Source organism: Cupressus sempervirens, chromosome 6, assembly GCF_028749045.1.
Source record: "Cupressus sempervirens isolate cs-2001-9-10 chromosome 6, ASM2874904v1, whole genome shotgun sequence".
Classification (NCBI taxonomy): Eukaryota; Viridiplantae; Streptophyta; class Pinopsida; order Cupressales; family Cupressaceae; genus Cupressus; species Cupressus sempervirens.
Genome location: NC_143123.1, coordinates 210,077,909 through 210,097,286, shown reverse-complemented (window position 1 = coordinate 210,097,286; position 19,378 = coordinate 210,077,909). Strand labels below are relative to the sequence as shown.

At 36.6% G+C, this 19,378-nt stretch overlaps 3 protein-coding genes across 3 annotated transcripts in view; 2 read left to right on the top strand and 1 right to left on the bottom strand.

The window, feature by feature from the left end:
* The window catches only part of LOC149551996 (DNA-directed RNA polymerase V subunit 1-like), a 383,310-nt gene that overhangs the window by 272,962 nt on the left and 90,970 nt on the right, over positions 1-19,378 (bottom strand). The window contains exons 6-7 of the mRNA XM_089787485.1: positions 19,129-19,248; positions 18,719-18,910 (exon numbers count right to left, since the gene is read on the bottom strand). Of these exons, the coding sequence (XP_089643611.1) occupies positions 18,719-18,910; positions 19,129-19,248 (312 nt within the window). The remainder of the gene's footprint in view (positions 1-18,718; positions 18,911-19,128; positions 19,249-19,378) is intronic.
* On the top strand, positions 9,207-10,349 carry LOC149551998 (uncharacterized). The gene is made up of 3 exons (XM_089789531.1): positions 9,207-9,839; positions 9,985-10,200; positions 10,346-10,349. The coding sequence occupies exons 1-3, from the start codon at positions 9,421-9,423 to the stop codon at positions 10,347-10,349; spliced, it is 639 nt and encodes a 212-aa protein (XP_089645657.1). The 5' UTR covers positions 9,207-9,420.
* Positions 10,789-11,682, top strand: LOC149551997 (uncharacterized). Its single transcript, XM_089787484.1, has 2 exons — positions 10,789-11,158; positions 11,269-11,682. Exons 1-2 carry the CDS (start codon positions 10,935-10,937, stop codon positions 11,489-11,491), a joined length of 447 nt encoding a protein of 148 aa, XP_089643610.1. The 5' UTR covers positions 10,789-10,934; the 3' UTR covers positions 11,492-11,682.

Sequence of the window (19,378 nt, the reverse complement as noted above, 5' to 3'; positions counted from 1 at the left end):
ATTTATGGGGATGCCTGTAAGGGGTGGTTATAACTGGTTTAGCTCCTTCTAATTCAATAGAATGTTCAAATCCTCTTTTGGGGGGTAAGCCTAGAGGGATTTCTTCAAAGACCTTCTGGTGTTTTTCTAGAATGGGGTGTATATCGATATGTATTTTATGTGTAATATCGGGTGATTTATCAAGAACTAAACATTCGGCTATCCATTCTCCTTGATTATGTCTAAGGATGCGTTCAATCCTATTACAAGATACAATTTTGGAAGACCCGTCTGGTAATCCTTTTAATACTATATCTTTCCCCTCATGTTTGAAGCATACCTCCAAATTAGGATTATCAATGGTGAAGCGGCCTAGTGAGTCAATCCAAGGCATTCCCAAAATAATATCATTCTGTAATTTCACCACAAAGAAATCTGCTTTAATGGTGTGGTTATTTAGAGAAATTTCTCATTGTGGAATGATCTCCGTGCACTGATCCATGGTTCCGTTGCCCATTACTACTTTGAAGCCTTTGAATTTTTGAGTTTTCAGCCTTCTTTTTGATATGAGGTCTTTGCTAATGAAATTATGAGATGCCCCGGAATCAATTAGTGCAATCACTTTTTGCCCTTTTAACATTCCCTTAATACAGAATGGTCTCTTTCCTCCTTCTTGGGTGACTACTGCAAGTGTTCCATGCTCATTCTCATCTGTCTTTCATCTTTTGTTCAACCCTTCAACACTACCCCCTTCTTCTATCCTATGAAGTTGTCCTCTCTTACATCGATGGTCTGGTGCCCAAGGTTCTTTACATTTGAAACATAACCCCTTTTTTGATAACTCTTCTCTTTTCCCAATTGCTTCTTTTCCTTGACATTGGTGCCCTGGATTCCAAGGTTCTTTACAAAAATAGCATGGCTTTTTCCTACTATCTTTCCTTTGTTCATCATTCTTATTTTGATTTTTTGAGGTATAAAATTTGGACCTTTCTTTTGATACATTTGATTCTACCTTTCGAGCCTTTTGAATGGCTTCTTCTATTGTTTGCGGCTCCAAGGGGTTTACTATATTTTGAATAGAATCTTTTAGACCCTCAATGAAAAGGTAAGTAAGTCTTCGTTGGGATATGTCAGGGACCATAACTGAAAGTCTTTGAAACTCATTTGCATATTCTTCAACTGTTCCATGCTGTCTTAGATGCGCTAGTTCCTTAAAATACCATTCGGGTTCAATTTGATCAAAACGTTTAATGAGTTTTTGAGAAAATTCTTGGTATGAGGTTACATGTTGATGGCCTAGGGAAAGAAGACCATTGTGCCACCATTCATGAGCTATCCCTTCTAAATGCAGAATGGAAAATTGAAGGGCATCTTCTTCAGTCATCAGACTAAGTGTAAAGTAGGAGTTTAGTTTTTGGAGCTAGGCATTGGCTGTCATTTTTCTTGATCCATCAAAGTTGGGCAATACTACTTTGTTCACTTTGTGTTTCAAATCTTTGTTAATATATCTCCCTGTGTTTTTCGAGGCTTCGTGCTTTTGGCCCTTACAGAATTCAGCAAATGTTATAATTTCCCTGATTTCAAGTTCAAGGTTTGCATAGGCTCTGGCGTTTTCAATTGTACTTTTACTGGGTTCATCTAGTCGTTCTTCTTCTCTAGGTATTTCTTCTCTTGGCAAGAAGGGAGGTCTTGGAATTCGAGAAGATGATGATTCAGTATTAACCGGTTCATTTGAATTGATATTCCTTGCATGGGATGAGTTATTTTTGATAGAGTTTCCCATATTTTGTAAAGCATTTAGAAGGGCTTGGTTGGATTTCTCTATTTGATTTAATATAGTTTGATTAGTTTGATTTTTTTGTTCCATATATGATCTGACTTCATTTGCTAGGTCATTCACTGTGGTTTTATTTGTCCTTCTCTCATAAGTTTCCATAAGTTTTTATGCACAGGATGGCAAGATCGATGCTCTGATACCACTATAATGTCCCCTGGTTTATGGCTTGATTTATATTCTTCCTTTTTATTTCCTGATTCTACACCTGCATGATGGTTAGTATCTTCATGGGTTAGGAAATATATATAAACTTATTAAAACGGATAACTTAATGATCTAATCTAATTATTTTCCTTTCTTAAAGATGGGCTGTGATCTGATACTTAGTTCACGGGGAATTTTAGCTATTTGTGACTAATTCTCCACTAAGTATCATTCACACAAGTCCCCTCTTTAAGCGTTATGGATTTTCGTTACTGAGACATCCATCCTTCCTAGAAGCTTACGCCATCTAGGCCTTATGGATAACCTGGATGTTGTATCCATCCTCACATATGCATATGAATTAATCCTTTCAGTATACTGACCTTTCAAAGATGTTCAATCTTTGCCTTGCTTCAGTTTAATATTCTCTATTGAATATCTTATTGAAGCCCTTCAGAGGTATTTAATCCTCTGCCTTAAATTATCAATGGAATTATAATGAGCTTGTTTCCCCTTTGCTGCTGATAGATGCAAGAGTTTGGAATATTGATCGTCAGCAGGGTCTTCCTTTTTGTCTCACCGAAAGACTTAACCTTTGTCTTAGGACACCTCTATCACTATGCCTATATTGGTTCTTTACTTTGTGTATAGAAGTAATGTTATAGTCTGTTCTGTAGATGCTGTAACTGAGCCCAAGTCGGAGTTACTGCGAATACTGGGAACCTCCATATATATTTTATTTCTTTGTACAAGGTTCCTTGTAAGTCCTTAACCGTGTAGCAGTTATTGTCCAAATCCGATAGTAATGGTGTCTTCCGACTGCACAATGGTGGTTTCCCGGGGCCTGTCTGCAAGCGGATATATTGTGTGGAACATTTGAAAATCACATCCAGCACTGTCACTTCTACACAGCGTGATTAACTTTCGCTGCTGCTCCACTTCTTCTGATGTTTCTTCACCTTTTCCTTTGCTCTTCCTCCACGTTCGATGCTTCCTGTTCCGTGCCATTGGAAGTCTTATATGTCTCCCTGAGCGCATCAAGCAGTCGTGACCTTTGACGGGTTAAGTTAATCAATTTAATTTTTCACATCCTACCTTAATCGCCTATGTTATGTATTATTTGTTAAATTATGTTATACTTTGATTTTATTATGTAACAATTATATTGTTGAATGCTTTATAATTTAATAATTAAATGTAATTGCAATTATAAATATAAATATAGATATTTACCATTTATTTATTATTTTGTTATTGAGATTATCCTAGATTATTGATAATCTTGGCCTTGAGATTTTAACAATGATTATGAACTATTTAAAGTCAATAATGACATACACACACACACACACACACACACACACACACACATATATATCTATATATTTTTTTTTGAAATAATTAATTTATAAAAGACATGCTTACATCTTGGAATAATTTTAAAAGAATTGGATTTATTATATTAATAATCAAATATAGTTTTTCATGTAAAGCTTCTTAGCTTAGCAGTGAGGGGTTATCACAGGCTACCAAGGATCCTCTCCGACCAGTTGTTCGGAATCAAAGATTGGAACTATCTCCTGATTCCCAGTTTAGTACTGATGAGCCTTTGACAGATATGTGAACCATAGTTCCAAGAATCACGGCGATTCATGCGATTCACGCGATTCGGCGATTCGATTCAAGCCAAACGATTTTTTGTGAATCGGTGAATCGAATCAGCGATAAAGGGTTTATGAAATAAGTTACTCACTAAATTTCAAGGGTTTTTTTAAATTTTCCGATTCATGGCCGATTCGATTCCGATTCATGGCCGATTCACGATTTGATTCGGCCTTGCCGATTTCGATCCGATTCCGATTCTTGTTACTTTGATTTGAACCTTCGTCTGCCATTACACAATGAGGAGTGCTCGTCGTTTCTCTTTTGACCCAGCGGTAGAGGATTTAATTTCACGCAAGTTAGGGTTGGCTCCATTGTCATACCATCCTTTATGGGATGGGTTTGCACCATTTGTAATGGATAGGGTTGGTATTTGCAAGTAAATAACAAGCTACTTGCTAAGTCAACATATCCATTACAATTTTGTGGAGGATGGATATTAGGGTTATGGTACGGATAGACTTCATACACATGGAAGATTGTTTGTGCGCGCAGCGAGTTTGATCTAGTAGGTGATATTGGATATCCATTTTTTCTTGTTATGGATAGATGTGACTTACATCTCTACTAGGATCCAGGTAGAGACAAGTTTAGCACCACAGATGTGTTGAGTCCCCATCATTGGTATGGTGATAGGATATTCAGGATAGCTCTATGGATCAAGTTTTTATCACAAGTGTCAATAGATGATGCCAATGACATTACACTCTTTTACCCTTGGGATCCAGGTGGACAATAATGTTTGTTTTTGCTCCGAGATTGCTTGGGGACAAGCAATCTTAGGAAGGGTGGAATGTAATATCCCCATTTTTTTAGTTGCCACATATTTGATGAATTTAGTCTATCATTGGGTCCTTGTAGGCTGATGCTGGTGTTTAGAGGACCTTGGTTTGGAGTTATTACGCTCTCCAATGGTCCAATAGTAAGTTTTGCATTTGTTTTGGGGGAATTACTATTTATAGTAAGTTAACAAATGGTTCCAATGAGCTCAAATGAGTTAGAAGAGTTGAGTGATGCTCTTAGTTTTTATTTCTGACTTCTACTGTGGGCTCCAAGAATATTGGAGGGAGCATCTATTTTAGTAAGGCACCTTGTCAAGTTCATTCATCATCGTTCTTCATTAGGATCACTCACATGTTTTCAGATTTCGATTTTGAAACTTTTTCAATCATTTTCACAAGACAAGTGAATTATAATTATTATTTAACTAAATATGTTGAGGTTATTTTTGCTAGTATTGTATATTGGCCACCTTGGTATCAAAGCTCCTTGGAACTAGGTTGAAAAGGTTTAAATCTTGGGCACAAGAAACAATGACCTTTACTGTCAAAATCACTATTATATGAATCTAAGAGTCTGCCCAAAACTCGGCGGGTCCCAATTCCAGAATACCTTGCCGAGGTTGGGTGACTCTGGACTTGAACTCAACTGTTTTTGGCTTGACGCTTCAAGTCAACTAACTTGCCAGACTCGCCAAATCCAATCATGATGACTCAGTCGATAGCCAACGCCCAAAAAGTGCAACAAAAAAATTTTAATGAGTTGAGGTTTATTTTTTTGGTTTATATTGCATGTCTAAGACCTAAAAAGGTCATTCTATCAATTGCAAACACAAACAATAGAGAAAGAAGCCCTGAGAGAAGAGTATTGGGATTCTCAAACATAGATTAGCAAATTGGTTGACTCACATATATCGGTTGTTGATTGCTTGAGCTCTTTTGCAACTTACATCTAAGCATTGCAAGGAGTTAGAAGAAGCATTTGGAGGAGGCTTCTTCAAAGTTGAGTTGGATTTCCATTTCTAGAGAAAATTTGAAGAGGTAAGATACATTTCTCTGTGGTATTTTATAAAAAAACTACATTCATAAATCTTTTTTTTTAATTTGCATTTGTTTGGAATATTTAGATTTTTTTGAATTTATATTGATGAAAAACTTGAAAGTAAGCAGCCTTGGTGTTTGTAAATTTTATTTTCTATATTCTAGATGATTATATTTTTTATTTATGGTATATTTCATCAGCAACATCATGTCTCATCCTGAGAGTAGCTGAACTAGGCCTAAAACTAACCTTATGCTGACCCATTTGCAATATCAAGCTATAGGGTTTGGAAACATGCTATTCCTAGCCATAAAAAACTTGTTGCATGTTGGCATTAATGGGGGAGGTATTGATAGATAGAAATATCACCTTGCAAATATACCAAAGTGTGACGCCAAACTAGGCAAGGCAATACCCCAAGATGTTATGCACAACATGCAAGCTCTTTTAGAGGCATCTCAAGAGATGAAAGAATTAAAAAAGAAGCAATAGGAACAGATGCCACACTTTGCTGGAACTAGAAGTGTAGAGGGCTCTTTAAGTTATCATGGTCACCCTCCAATTCCACCTACTAGCACTACCACATTTGCGAGTGTGAGTATTGGGCCTCGAGTTCATAAGCAAATATCCTCACTTGATTCCATCTTTGTTCCATCCACAACTCCAAGTGTGCAACCGTCATTTGAGGGCATCGCTTTAAATAAGGAGAAGCATAAGCATGCAAAGTCAACACTTGGAGATTTCTTCTTCTGCAATAACCATTCATTTAATTCAGCAAGGTACTTATTATTTTAATTTTTAATTTGTATGTCTTCTCTTGTTTTCAAGACACGAGTTTGTATCTCTTATTTCTCTTACTAGTTATTTAGTAAGTATACTTTTTTGTTTATTTAATTTGTTTTAGGTCTCCTTATTGACAAATTTCCATAAGTGTTGTTACTGTTTGTGGTTCGAGGTTCAAAGCCCCTTATAATGAGAAGCTAAAAGTTTCTTTTTGGCCAGCATAAAGTATGGGACGCAGAGGGTTGCACCATCATGATTGATGGTTGGACTAATAGAAGAAATAGAACACTGCTGAATTTTCTTGTCTCCTCATGTAATTCAATATTCTACTTAGAAAGATAGAAGTTACTGGATTTTCTTGTCTCCTCATGTAATTCAATATTATACTTAGAAACATAGAAGTTACTTAGTAGTAAATTGAATGACCATTGTGTTGTACTAAAAAAAATTATCTTTTCTCAAGTTCCATAGTGTTTTTGAAATCAGTTAATGCCTCAGGGATGACAAAAAATGCAGAGCATCTTTGTGAGCTAATGGAGGAAGAATTGAAGTAGGTGGGTGAGGAGAATGTGGTGCAAATTGTGTTAGATGTTATTACTAGTGAACTTCTTATGGAGAGGCACTTGTTTTGGACCCCTTGCGATGCCCATTGCATTGACCTCAAGTTGGAGGATCAAGGCAAAATTCCTTGGTTAAAGGAATGTGTAGAGAAAGCAAGAAATATTTATAAATTTATATATAATCATGCTTGTGTCCTCAATCTTACAAGTCAACACTCAAAGAAAAAAGAGTTGTCTAGTGATAGGGTCACTAGATTTGCAACAAATTTTCTCATGTTGTAATGTTTTCATAAAGTCAACGCCTCATTTGAAAGGCATGTTTGTATGTGAGGGTTTGACAATTTCATGATATGCAAAGAGCAATGCAACAGCTGAGGTGGTTGATTGGGTTTTTTATGAGAGGGACTTTTGGCAACCCGCCAAGGAGATTGTGGAGGTAATTTCCCTCTTTTCTCCTCATTTCCATTTCATTTCAACATTTTGTTAAAGTTTTAAACATTGATTATGCTCATTGACATTCACAATGTTCATTTTTAAAAGGAAACCTTAATGCTTAATATTTTTTTTTTAACAACCACTACAGTTCATAGAGCGTCTTATTGTTCTCCTACAGATTGTTGATGTAGAGAAGCCCTCAATAATTTATGAGGGTATGGATAGTGAAAGAGAGGTCATCCAAGATTTTTATGCAGGGAATTAGGATAAATATGGTCCCAAAGGAGTTGTCATTGATAGGCGATGGCACAATTTACTCCACGGGCCTATACATGCAGTTGCCCAATTTCTTAATCTAACATCCAATTTTGCCCAAATTTTAAGCCCGATGAGGAGGTATGGACTGACCTCTAATGTTATAGAAAGGATGTCACCTGATGAAAATCTTGGAACAGTTATAGTCCATGAGATAGAGATGTATAAGAAAGCACAAGGAGACCTATTTGCATGAGACTTATACAAGAAAAACTGAACAAACTGATGCCTGGTAAAAATCTATGATTTCATATTCTAATTTCTAATGTCATTACCACTTTACAATCTAGAACCTAGATTAACAGAGTCAAAGTTATAGAACTAATTTAAAATTTTCTTGTTTCAGATGTATGGTGGGAGATGTTTGGCATTGAGGATCCAAATCTACGTACGATTGCAGTTCTTACGTCGAGCCAGCCATCTAACAATTCAAGATGCTAATGCAATTAGAGTATGTTCAAGCATATACACTTGAAGAAGTGCAACAGGTTGGCAGAAAATAATTGAATGATCTGGTGTTTGTTCGCTACAACCTTTTCTTTTGTCACAAACCGATTTTGGGCACCGAGACATCTATTGTATTAGAGAAGGTTGATATACAAGCAAGATGGAAGACAGAGGTTAATGATCCTATCTTCAATGATGAAGACTTGGAGAGGGTTTATCAGGTGGATTGAGAGGTAGAAGCAGTGACAATGACAGTGGAGGAGGCTAGAGCATGAGGAGACCTAGTGCAGGACCCTAAGACCGAGAGTGATGAATCTAACTTAGATGATGAGGATTATAATGATGAGTATGAGGACGAGGAGGATGATCATGATGACCATGTTACTAAGGTTCAACCTCAGTCACAAGGAGAGGGGATCATAGTTGGAAAACTCGCCGAGTACGCGGCGAGTTTTAAAAACTCGCTGAGTTTCCTAGCTCGACGAGTTTTTCACCAGTTAACTCGCCGATTCAAAAACTCGGCGGACTGGTAAAAACTCGCCGAATACTCGGCGAGTAATCGCAAAAAACTCGACGAGTTTTTAAAAAAAAACTCGATATTTTCTAGTGGGTTTTTCACCCGCGGCCTGTGACGGATTAAAGCAGCAGTGAATGTGTTTTTCTCTCATTTTTTCTTGTATTTGGATTGTTTAGAGCCTTGAGGAGTGAAGAGAAGAAGGTTTGGAGGCATTCTTGGCTGATTGCAAGTGATTCAAGGCGGATTTGAGTGGATTGTAGAGGATTCTAACCGATTTTAGAAGACAAATTTCTTTCCAGGTATGTTCATCTTATCATAGTTTCAAAACTTTTTATAGTTTTATAACAAATGTTCTTTTGTTTTTGTTGTTGTTAACTTGTTTGTAAATGTTTTCAAATCATTTAAAATCATTTTGAATCATTTTGATTTGAAACCCTAGCTTCTAAGGATATGGTTGAAGTTTGTTGTTTGCTAAGGATATGGTTGAAGTTTGAAGTTTGAAACTTTGAATCATTTGAAATCCTAGCTTCTAAGTTCTAACTTTGTTTGTTCATTTTTCTATATATTTATGTGTAGGGCAGCGGTCAACCATTAAAAAAATGACAAACCCGCAAGAAGAGTGGCCACAAACACCATGCCCATCTGGATATATAGGCACTCGGCCTAAAACTGCAAAAGATAAGGCATAGCGGTATGCCTATGAAGCTCCAAATCCAAATGATATTGGGAAGGTGATATGCATTCCCTGTGAGAGAATTATTTCTGGAGGCATAAACCGCCTCAAATACCACCTTGCAGGCATAAAGAAACATGACTCAAATCCTTGTCTCAAGGTAACTGATGAAGAAAAAAGATTCATCCATGCCCTACTTGCAGCTGTTCAAGAGAAAAAATTGAATAGGGAGAGGGCAAAATTAGCTATGAGGGCAGCCATAGCTGAATCAGAAGGAGCTCCTTTTGATATGCAAGAGGAAGAAGAAGCACTTGAGAACATACCAGGATCTCTTCGTGGCCCACGGATCCGCAAACAAAATTTCTCATTTACCAGTTCCACTTCTTCTACATCCCCTACTTCTTCATCATCACCATCCAGATCCCCATCAGGGATAGGTGGTTATTTTGTGCCCAGGAACACACCTGGAGCACAGCCATCATTAGAGGGCACTGCATGGTTTAAGGAGGTGCATGAGCAAACTGATATTGCAGCAGCTGATTTTTGGTTTTTCAACAATATCTCAATGAATGCCGCTGATAGTCCCTATTGGGTCAATATGGTGAATGCAATGACAATATCAGGCAAAGGGTACAAGCCGCCTAATCGCAAGGATATGAGTGGAAGGTTAGTATTTTACTATTTAGTAATTGTAAATAATTGTGATTCACTTTAGTTCATTGTTATATTTTAAATCTTAATTGTTATAACTTATTTCCTATTTTTTTACTAACAATTACACTTCATTTAATATTACACCTAAATTTTGTAGGTTGCTTGACAAAGCGGTTGGTAGGGCAAGATTGTTGATAGAAGACCAAAAGAAAGAGTGGAAGAAGTATGGCTGCACCATTTTATCTGATGGGTGGACAGATGGAAGAAGTAGAACCATTATTAACTTCTTGATTGCTTGCAAAGATAATGTGGTGTTTTGGAAATCTGTCGATGCCTCCAATAAAGTGAAAAATGCAGCCACATTGGCTTTAATGTTGGAGAATGTTGTCATGGAGGTGGGAATAGAAAATGTGGTGCAAATAATCACAGATAATGCAGCAGCATATGTGGCAGCAGGTAGATTTAATTTTTTATATTTGAATCAATATGAATTATGAATGTAATGCTATGGAATCTAGATAATGGTATTATTCAATTTAGATTTGATGTAATTTGTAAATACTAAATATGGAAAGTTTGTTATTGATTATTGATTTTTTGCTAATCTTTTAGGTAGAATCCTCCAAGAGAGGCATACCACACTTTTTTGGTCACCTTGTGCAGCACACGTCCTTGACCTTCTTTTGGAGGACATAGGAAAACTTGATTGGGTGAGTCCAATTGTGGAAGATGCTAGGCGAGTCATGAAATATATCTATAATCACCCATGGGTTCTCAATTTGATGAGAAAAGCCACTAAAGGCAAAGATTTGATGAGACTTGCTATGACAAGGTTTGCAACGGTCTTCTTGACGTTGCAAAGTATTCTTGACCACATATTGGCTTTGAAGCAAATGTTTGTGTGTGCTGATTGGGTTGCTTCACCTTACGCAAAGAAGCCCGAAGGAGAGGCTATGGCACGAATAGTGTTTGATGATAGCTTTTTTGCAAAGGCTAAGGAGATTGTGGAGGTAACTTCATTATATTTTTAGTGTATTCAAGTTTCATTATCAATTCATAACTTACTATGTTATTAACTAATTTGTATTTTTCAAATTTCAAATGTAGATGTCTCTGCCCCTGGTTCTAGTCTTGCGCACATGTGATGGGCAGCAATCCCCAATGGGAGGTCTTTATGAGGCCATGGATAGCGCGAAAGAGGCTGTTAGAAGTTACTATCACGGGGATAGTCTCAAATTTGACCCCATTTGGGAAATAATTGATAGGAGGTGGAACAATATGCTCCACCAACCTATTCATGCAGCAGGCTACTTCCTCAATCCCAAATTCAGGTACTATGATAATTGATTGTCCTTGAAGTTGGGATTTTAATAAGTCTTTATTTTACTTCACTTTTTAAGGTTGTGTAGTAAGATTTGATATCATTTTCTATTTGTTTTAGGGCTGATGATTCCTACTCAGATCCTAATGGAGAGGTCATGGAAGGTCTCTCTAAATGCATTGAGAGAATGATATCAAGTGAAGAGGAGAGAGACCTTATTGTGACCGAACAACAAATCTATGTGGAATCAAGGGGTCCTTTGTTCTCTTCTATGCTAGCAAAGAGAGCAAGATCTACTCAAGCACCAGGTAAAGCGTCAAACTTTAAAATTTTTGCTAATTGATAAGTTGTGCTTCTGATTTTTTTTTTATTGCTTTATAACTTTTTTAATTTTGTTTTGCAAATGCTTGGTGGGCAAGTTGGGGTGGCAATACCCCCAATTTAAGGAAATTTGCTCTCAGAGTCCTATCCCAACCTTGTAGCTCATCCCATTGTGAGTGCAATTGGAGCTTATTTGAGTCCATCCATACAAAGAAAAGAAACAGATTGACTCAAAAACGGCTTAATGACCTTGTTTATGTGCACTATAATCTTAAGTTGCACATAAAAAAGGCATAGCTCTTAGAACTACCTGGTCCGCTTGATCTAGATGAGATAGATCCTTATTCTGATTGGACAGCACAGGAGCCAAGTCCATTGTTTACACTAGATGAGATCGCTGATTTGGAGAGGCAGGCCATGGAGGGGGAGGCTAATGCTGATTTTCAGTTCACTATGGATGACATTGAGGATGAGGACGAGGATGATGATGATTCAGGCGAGGATCAGGCATTACCATTAGGAGGAGATGCATCCTCTTCTAGGACGCCGAGCCAGTCAGTAGGGACGTCGAGCGAGGGAGCACAGCCACAGAGTTCACAGTGATGCAGCTCACGCCCTATCCCAGTGCGGGGCACTTCTTCTAGGACTAGACCCCCTCGCTTTCCTGCTAGTGCAAGTGGAAAGAGGAAGATGTGATTGACATTGTCAAATTGTATTGATGTAGTTAGACTTTTAGTATTTACTTCTAGTTTGACAGATTGAAACTATTTAGTAATTTACTATTTTGCTTCCTACCATGAGCATTCTGCATGAGAATGCAATTTTGTACGCATTATACATTTATATATATCTAAACTTTGTTTCTTTCTTTTGTATTGTCTTTAATTAACTTATTAGATGCATCTTCTCATTAAATTTTGCAAAATAAATGTATTTTTAATTAAATTTCAGCGGTTTTTTAGGTTCCCGAGTTTTTCCCGAGTTTTTTTTTTAAATCGCCGAGTTTTTCCCAATTAAACTTTTGGGGGGCTTGGCGAGTTTTTGCATTTGGCGAGTTTTTGCATTTGGCGAGTTTTCCAACTATGGAGGGGATGGCTCTAGAGTCTTCCATGCACTATCTTATGCGTACTCGTCAGAGCATATAGGCTACTATGAACCTTTATTTTGATAAATATTTTGAACTTTTGATTACATGAATTGCATGTTCCATGAATATTGTAGACATTTGATATTTACACTATATTTCTATTATGTTATTAAGTTTAAGTAATTTCTTTCAAAAATTTGAATGTATACTTATGTGATCTATGAAAAGTTGTTTATGTGTGCAAAGTAGCTTCTATTTATCTCAATTATTGTGTATTTGATGTTAATTGGCTATGTGGTGCATGAAAAAAACTTAAAATCCTTAAAAATCTTTGAATTTTATGGGTTTCTAAAATTGTCAAGTCTGAATCTGAGTCCACGCTCAATTTGGGCTTTGTCGATTCCAAGGCTTGTAATAGTGGTCAAAATATCATAATATGGTTGAAAAGATCACTTCGGAGCCAAAGGGAATCACTTTATTCAATTTTGTGCCTAGGTATAAAGAAAAGAGGCTTTTAAGTGAAAGGTGCCATGAAGAAATCTTTATTTTATTATAAAAGCAATGTTTTGTGAGAAAGGAAATCATTCTCTTGCCTATTGACTTCTTTATTTTGTGAATTTTCAGAAAGGGTTTCAACAAGGGTTTTGAGGACTAATTCCTCTCTGTTAGCACTCTGAATCACAGAAAATTGTGGTGAATTGTGCTCTGATTATCTAGTAATTAAATTCTGATTGTATTGATGATAATTTTGGTGTTGTTGTATACAAAAATTACTAGTTTTGCTAAAGATTAATCTAGGTTCTGGATGCCAGCCATTTCCTCTTCTTGGCGTGAGTTTGTAGCTGATAGGGAATGTCATTGCAAGGCATATTTAGTGACTAAGAAGAGCTGTGATTCATATCAGGTTTGGTGTGGTTTTGGCTTGCCTTTATTACTATTTCATACTGTGACTTTGAAGGCAATTTTCTCCTACGTATTGATGTTTCAGCTTGCAAACACCTTGAGATTATAAGAAGCCAGAATTTGGTGAATGGTTAAGGCAATTGGCTGCTACTATTAGACACCACTGTTAGGTGTTCTTGAGGCTGTGGTTATCTGATTTATATAGCAGTGTTTGGATGCAAGAATTTATGTTGGAAATTGTGGTATTTATTGACTTGTGAGGTGACCAAATACTGCTCCAAAATAATGTCACTTCCTTATCTTTTCTACACCAAATTTGGCATTGCATTTACTTGAGTCTGCTGCAACTAATGTGGCCGCCATTCATATATAGGTTCCTATTTTGTTTCATGAATTATAAGTGGATTATACATAATAACATTCAAATAATAAGAATGCAATTTCCTAGTTTGCTATTGGCATTTCTAGTACTGTATTTTGTTTAATTGTTCATTTAGTATTGCATATATTTTGAAAATTACCAAAAGATCATAAACTGCAAAAACCAAAAAATTATATCCACCATTGCTAGTGTGAGCCAGCAGGCATCTTACAGTGGTATCAAAGCTTGCATGATAAGTAAATGTCAAACCACCAGAATTCAAGTTAGAACCGGCTGGCATTCTTTGCAGTTGGCATATCTTCTTGCTGACTTGGATGTCTTTTTCTGTATATGTAGGGTGTTGGCTCCCTTGTTATATATAATTCCGATTATTCATTCCATTCCTTTCAATGTCATTCTGTGAATGTTGACTGATCTTGAAACTGTCTTACACTAATTGGTTCGTTCTTGCTTATATATTTTGTAGCTATCATGTATGTGGCGATCCCTTTATATATTGGTCACATTGTTTCCTATCAATGATGATGCTGGTAATTTTTCATTCTCATTTCTTAATGTCTTTGTTTCTTATCTATGTCCATTCTGTTCTATCTACAAATGTCTTCTTGATACATTTTTTATATCATGTAACATGTTCGTTGTCTATGAGAGGTTGCAATCAATGTTTTTGGTTGCGACTCTCTTGTTCCTTCCATATTTATTGAAAATGTACTGGTGTAGACGCCTTGGGAAACCAAGGCACATCTTATTGAGGTCACATTTGGTGTAGATGATGAGCACGTACAGGATAAAGCTTCAGAGAGCTTTGGTACAAAGGATGATCATGATGTACAGTAGTTAGAGGTTGGTGAGGGTGATGCAGAAAATACAACAAAGGAGTTATAAATACTATGTCTAGAATTCCCAAAATCCATCCCCTTCGCCTTAAAGGAGTCATCAAGGGATAGTGCATGACAGTTGGGTTGATAGGGGAGCAATAATTCATAGATGAGTGATTGGTTCCCTGACGGGAACTACGGGTAGAGGACTTGCCAAGGTACAGTGTGATAGTGGCAGATGAGTTTTCTTTAGGATGCACCAGGAAGGTTCCGCAGTTGAGCATATAGATGGGTGATTATACTCTTACAGATGACTTTTATGTTGTTCAGCTCAACGAGATAGATGTCGTGTTGGGTATTTAGTGCTTGCTATCCATGGGCAAATATATATAGGATTTTGGGAGGATACAACTTGAGTTTATGATGAATGGTAGGAAGATTGTGCTTAAGGCACGTTCAAATGGAGGACTGATGGTAGTTTTAGCTCGCAGGATACAATCCTTCTTTAGATATAGTGATGTGGTATGGGCAACACAATGTTTCATTATGTCTAAATCACCTACATCACAATATGATCAGACGATTCATGTGGATGTGAGAGAATTTTGGATAGGCACGGTGTCGAGTTTGGTGACATTCCTCCAAGGGTACCACCAGATCATGTGTTTCAGCATGTTATTGAGCTCAAGGGAGGTGCTAAACCTATAATCACCATGCCCTATCATCATCCTAGAAAATTTAAGGATGAGATAGAGAAGACTATCAAGGTGTTATTAGATATGGGACACATCAAACCTAGCTCCAACACCTTTGTTTCTTCTAGTGTTATTGAGGAAGGATGACGCTATGAATATGTGCAACTTAGAATATTAATAGACCTTTATTCCACTTGCTGAACAATGAACGTGAAATAATGTGTTATGATCCTGGTGGGCGGCCTTCACTAGCACCTCAAAGTTTTGGTGCAATGGTTCATATCGTGTGGTATCCGAGCTTCCACCTAGGTTCGAGTCTTAGAGCAAGTGGCAACGCTAGTATTGCATTGTTCGTCCAAGGCTCATACGGCCAAGGGAGGGCCCACTGTATGGGCACACATCCAACCCAGAGTCTAGACTATAGAGCATGGTGGGATCTTATGATCCTGGTGGGCAGCCTTCACTAGCACCTCGGGGTTTTGGTGCAATGGTTCGTACCACAATGATACTTGAACATGATGCTTTGATTTATTACAAACTTGTAATCATTGTGATCGTACAATCATATAGTTCAAGTAACAAGTTTAAGTAACAAAGCAGATGGCCAGTGGACTAGGTAAAAGAAGAAAGACACTACAAATAGTTGAATCAAAAGTCATATGAAAATGAATTGAAGGAAACAAAGGACAAACCAGTTGAAAAAGTCCATTACAACACAAGAGCTATAAATATATCAAAGAACGAATTTAGTTATTATTCATATTGATAGGTACAAAATAATTATAAATTTTATATACATTTTGATAAACTCTATATTTATAGTTACATGTTTAAACATTAGCTAAATATTAGTATACTTCATGGGTGAAATTTATATTAAAAAAATTGTTTTACACATGTCTATTATCCTCCACTTAGTTAAGAATAACATAGATTCAATAGAGAATCAAGTGACATCTTTTGTTAAAGCACATTCTAAGTGCACTCTCTACTAAAGTCACATATTTACTTAATCTACAAATGGCCAATTGTAAGTTCTCGTGTGTATAGCCCAGCTTGTGCATGCCCAACTAGAACAACTAGACTTAGATACAAGTCGATACACTTTCAATCAGCCTTTGAGTTGGTGTTGATTAGTATCACTAAAGAATATTAGCAATGCCCTTCAAAGTACATCTAACTTCTTTCTTACCTTAGTTGATCCAAGGAATAGTGATAAGAGGGAGCCTTCCCTTCAAGGTAGGAGAGCCTTTGTCTCACATGCTATGGCTCATAGAGTCAATAACAATCCTTTTCAAGTGGGAAAATCGAGTCAACAACAATGTTTGTCACAATCATCAAATTACTTGGAGACAGGCGCACTTCTATCAATTGTTGGACATAGAACTTGAAGGTGTGAAACCCTAGTTAATTGAATTTAACTTCAAAAGAGATGAAACCCAATTACACAAAACCCGCACATCAGTTTTGTTGATCAAGGATTCGCTTCTATTTCAATCCATCAAATTCCCAAACTTTAGAAGAGAAATACAGTATTTTTATTAACTCTTAAAATAAGTACAATTGGGTTGTGACTAGTTGCAATATCTACCCTATGTTGCATCTATTTATCAGTGTTTTTGTATACCTATATGCTTATACATCTATATTCCCCTCATCCTATAAGATCCTGGTACCCTTTCTTATAGAAAATGAAAAGGCGCAAAAAGCTTCAGACCTTTACAAAAAGAAACTAACTAATAACTCATTGCAACCATTCAGAGGAGATTCCAATCGTAAAGTTTTAAGAAACTTTTGAAACAAAAATTACAATTCTCGAATCATCTCAATTATTTCTTCAAAATGCCGGTTCCCAAGGTCTTCAAATTCAGCTAGGTTGGCACAGACCTCGGCACTATCTTTCTTAAGCTCTAGCTCATAGGCATCACTGACATAGCTAGCATAGCTCGTTTGCAGTTCCCAGGTGGCCACGTACATGTTGTTAAGAACATCTAACTGGTTCTCCTCTGCTGGTGACAAATCTGGTTGCATAATTGGCCTCGGATCATCCTGCTCATTATAAGCTTGAATGGGTAGTCCCATGGTGAAAAAGTCTTCAAAACCTGCACCAACAAAGAACAACCAAAATCTTCCAATGCAAGGACAACCCAAGTGAATTTTCCTTATAATGTCCCTTCTAAGCAACGGTCAATAAATGCATTAAGTTTTAACCAACAATTTGCACATGTGAGCATAAGAAAATTTGCACATCTATTTCTACGCTAATTAAAGAAAAAATGAAAAAATACTTAGCTTTTAATTCAAGTCTTTTCATTGGTACTAAAAGGATTTCTTCTAAATGTAAATCTTCACAAACTCAGGCGCAATGGATGATTCCTCATGCACAATTGCAAAATTGGAATGCTCTGAAATCTCAATCTACGAACTAGCGATATTGGACATAGAAAATCACACTTGTTGCAAAATTGTGAAGTCGGAATCCAGAAAATCATCATAGAGAGAAATTTTGAAATCATAAAAGGCTCATTATCCCATTCCCAAAATCGAAGGTGTCCATTTGTCCTTTTCCCGAAATCGCAAAATCGGAGAAGGGACTTTTGCCTCATGGCGAAATCGCAAAATCGGTAGTCTCATTATGCTCCTTTCGAAATGGCGAAAATAGAGCTTTGACTATAAAAATTATGAATTATCTACTTGAAGGAAAGAAAATTTTCAAAGCTCTATCACGTTGTTCAAAGATCCTGCACAAGAAAAAAACCAAAGAAAGTAAACCCATTGAAGATGCTCAAGTGATATCTAGTAACGAGATGGAGACTTTCATGCAAAAGTAGTAATTTTTCTTCAGAATCTATCTCTATTGACAGAGCAAAATATATTTTTATCTGGAAAGATGTTTCAGCTTCGAACTGAATAGCTCCACTTTAATAAAGAGAACTTTCAGTCTGCCCTTGATTCTCACTTGATATATTCTTCGGAGATCGAAAGTGGGTCCCAATGGTGGCTTTTTCTTCAAAATATCAATTAAAAATCACAGCCAGTCAGTCAAGAAATACACAGTTTTTTTTTAGTTTGTGCATATACACAAGGTCAAAGACATACCCACTATTTCTAGGTTTTATTTTTATCCGTAGGCGCAATTATGTTTGTCTAGTACCAAAAGGTACAAGTTATAATGCTAACACCTCTCAATCTAACAATCCACAAAGCTCAAATGCATCTCAACATCTATTATTACACTCCAATGTCAATTTAAAGCCTTATTATTTTATAGCTTGGCATTTCACTGCATTCAAAGTATCTAGATTTAAAGAACAGTTTTAGAAAAAAGAAACCTCAAATATCGAAGAGTGAAAAGAAAAATAACCTCAAAAGGAAGAAGGGTTCGAAAGGACTTATTCTCTGAACATAAACCAGAATATCTATCCACAAAATTCCAAAAGTTGGGTGGAGTATCTTCATGCGTAGACATTTGTATTACTCTGAATGTTCCATTGTCAACAGGAACAATCTTCACCTTAATTTCAGGATATGCCTTTATGGATTTCTTGTCACAATCCTGAATAGAATAATTCAAAATCAGATCAGATCACATAATGTTTCTGTGTATTTTGCATTTCAAAATTCCATTGAAGCTTAATACACATACAATTTCAAATAAGACCATATGCTACTAGAAACAGAAAAGAATTAAAGTTCCAATCTCAAGAGGTTTAAGTATTAAAAACAAGTCACTAAGTTTAAATTAGCAGCCACATTGTTAAAATTAAAAAATACCTCGCAATACTTGCAAATTTCATCTTCATTGTAGACCAAGCCTTGCATACATGAACTAACTTTTCTCTTTCCCAGCACAGCACTGTGATTGGTTTGGTGAGTACCTGCCTTTCCAGTTCCCTATAATGCATCTTCTGTTGTTAGAGATTACAGATTAACATCTTCTAGAAGGATCATAAGGACTGCAAATTTGCATCTAAAATAATAGTAAAACACTGAAACACCTTGAGGATGACAAAGAAATCCACAT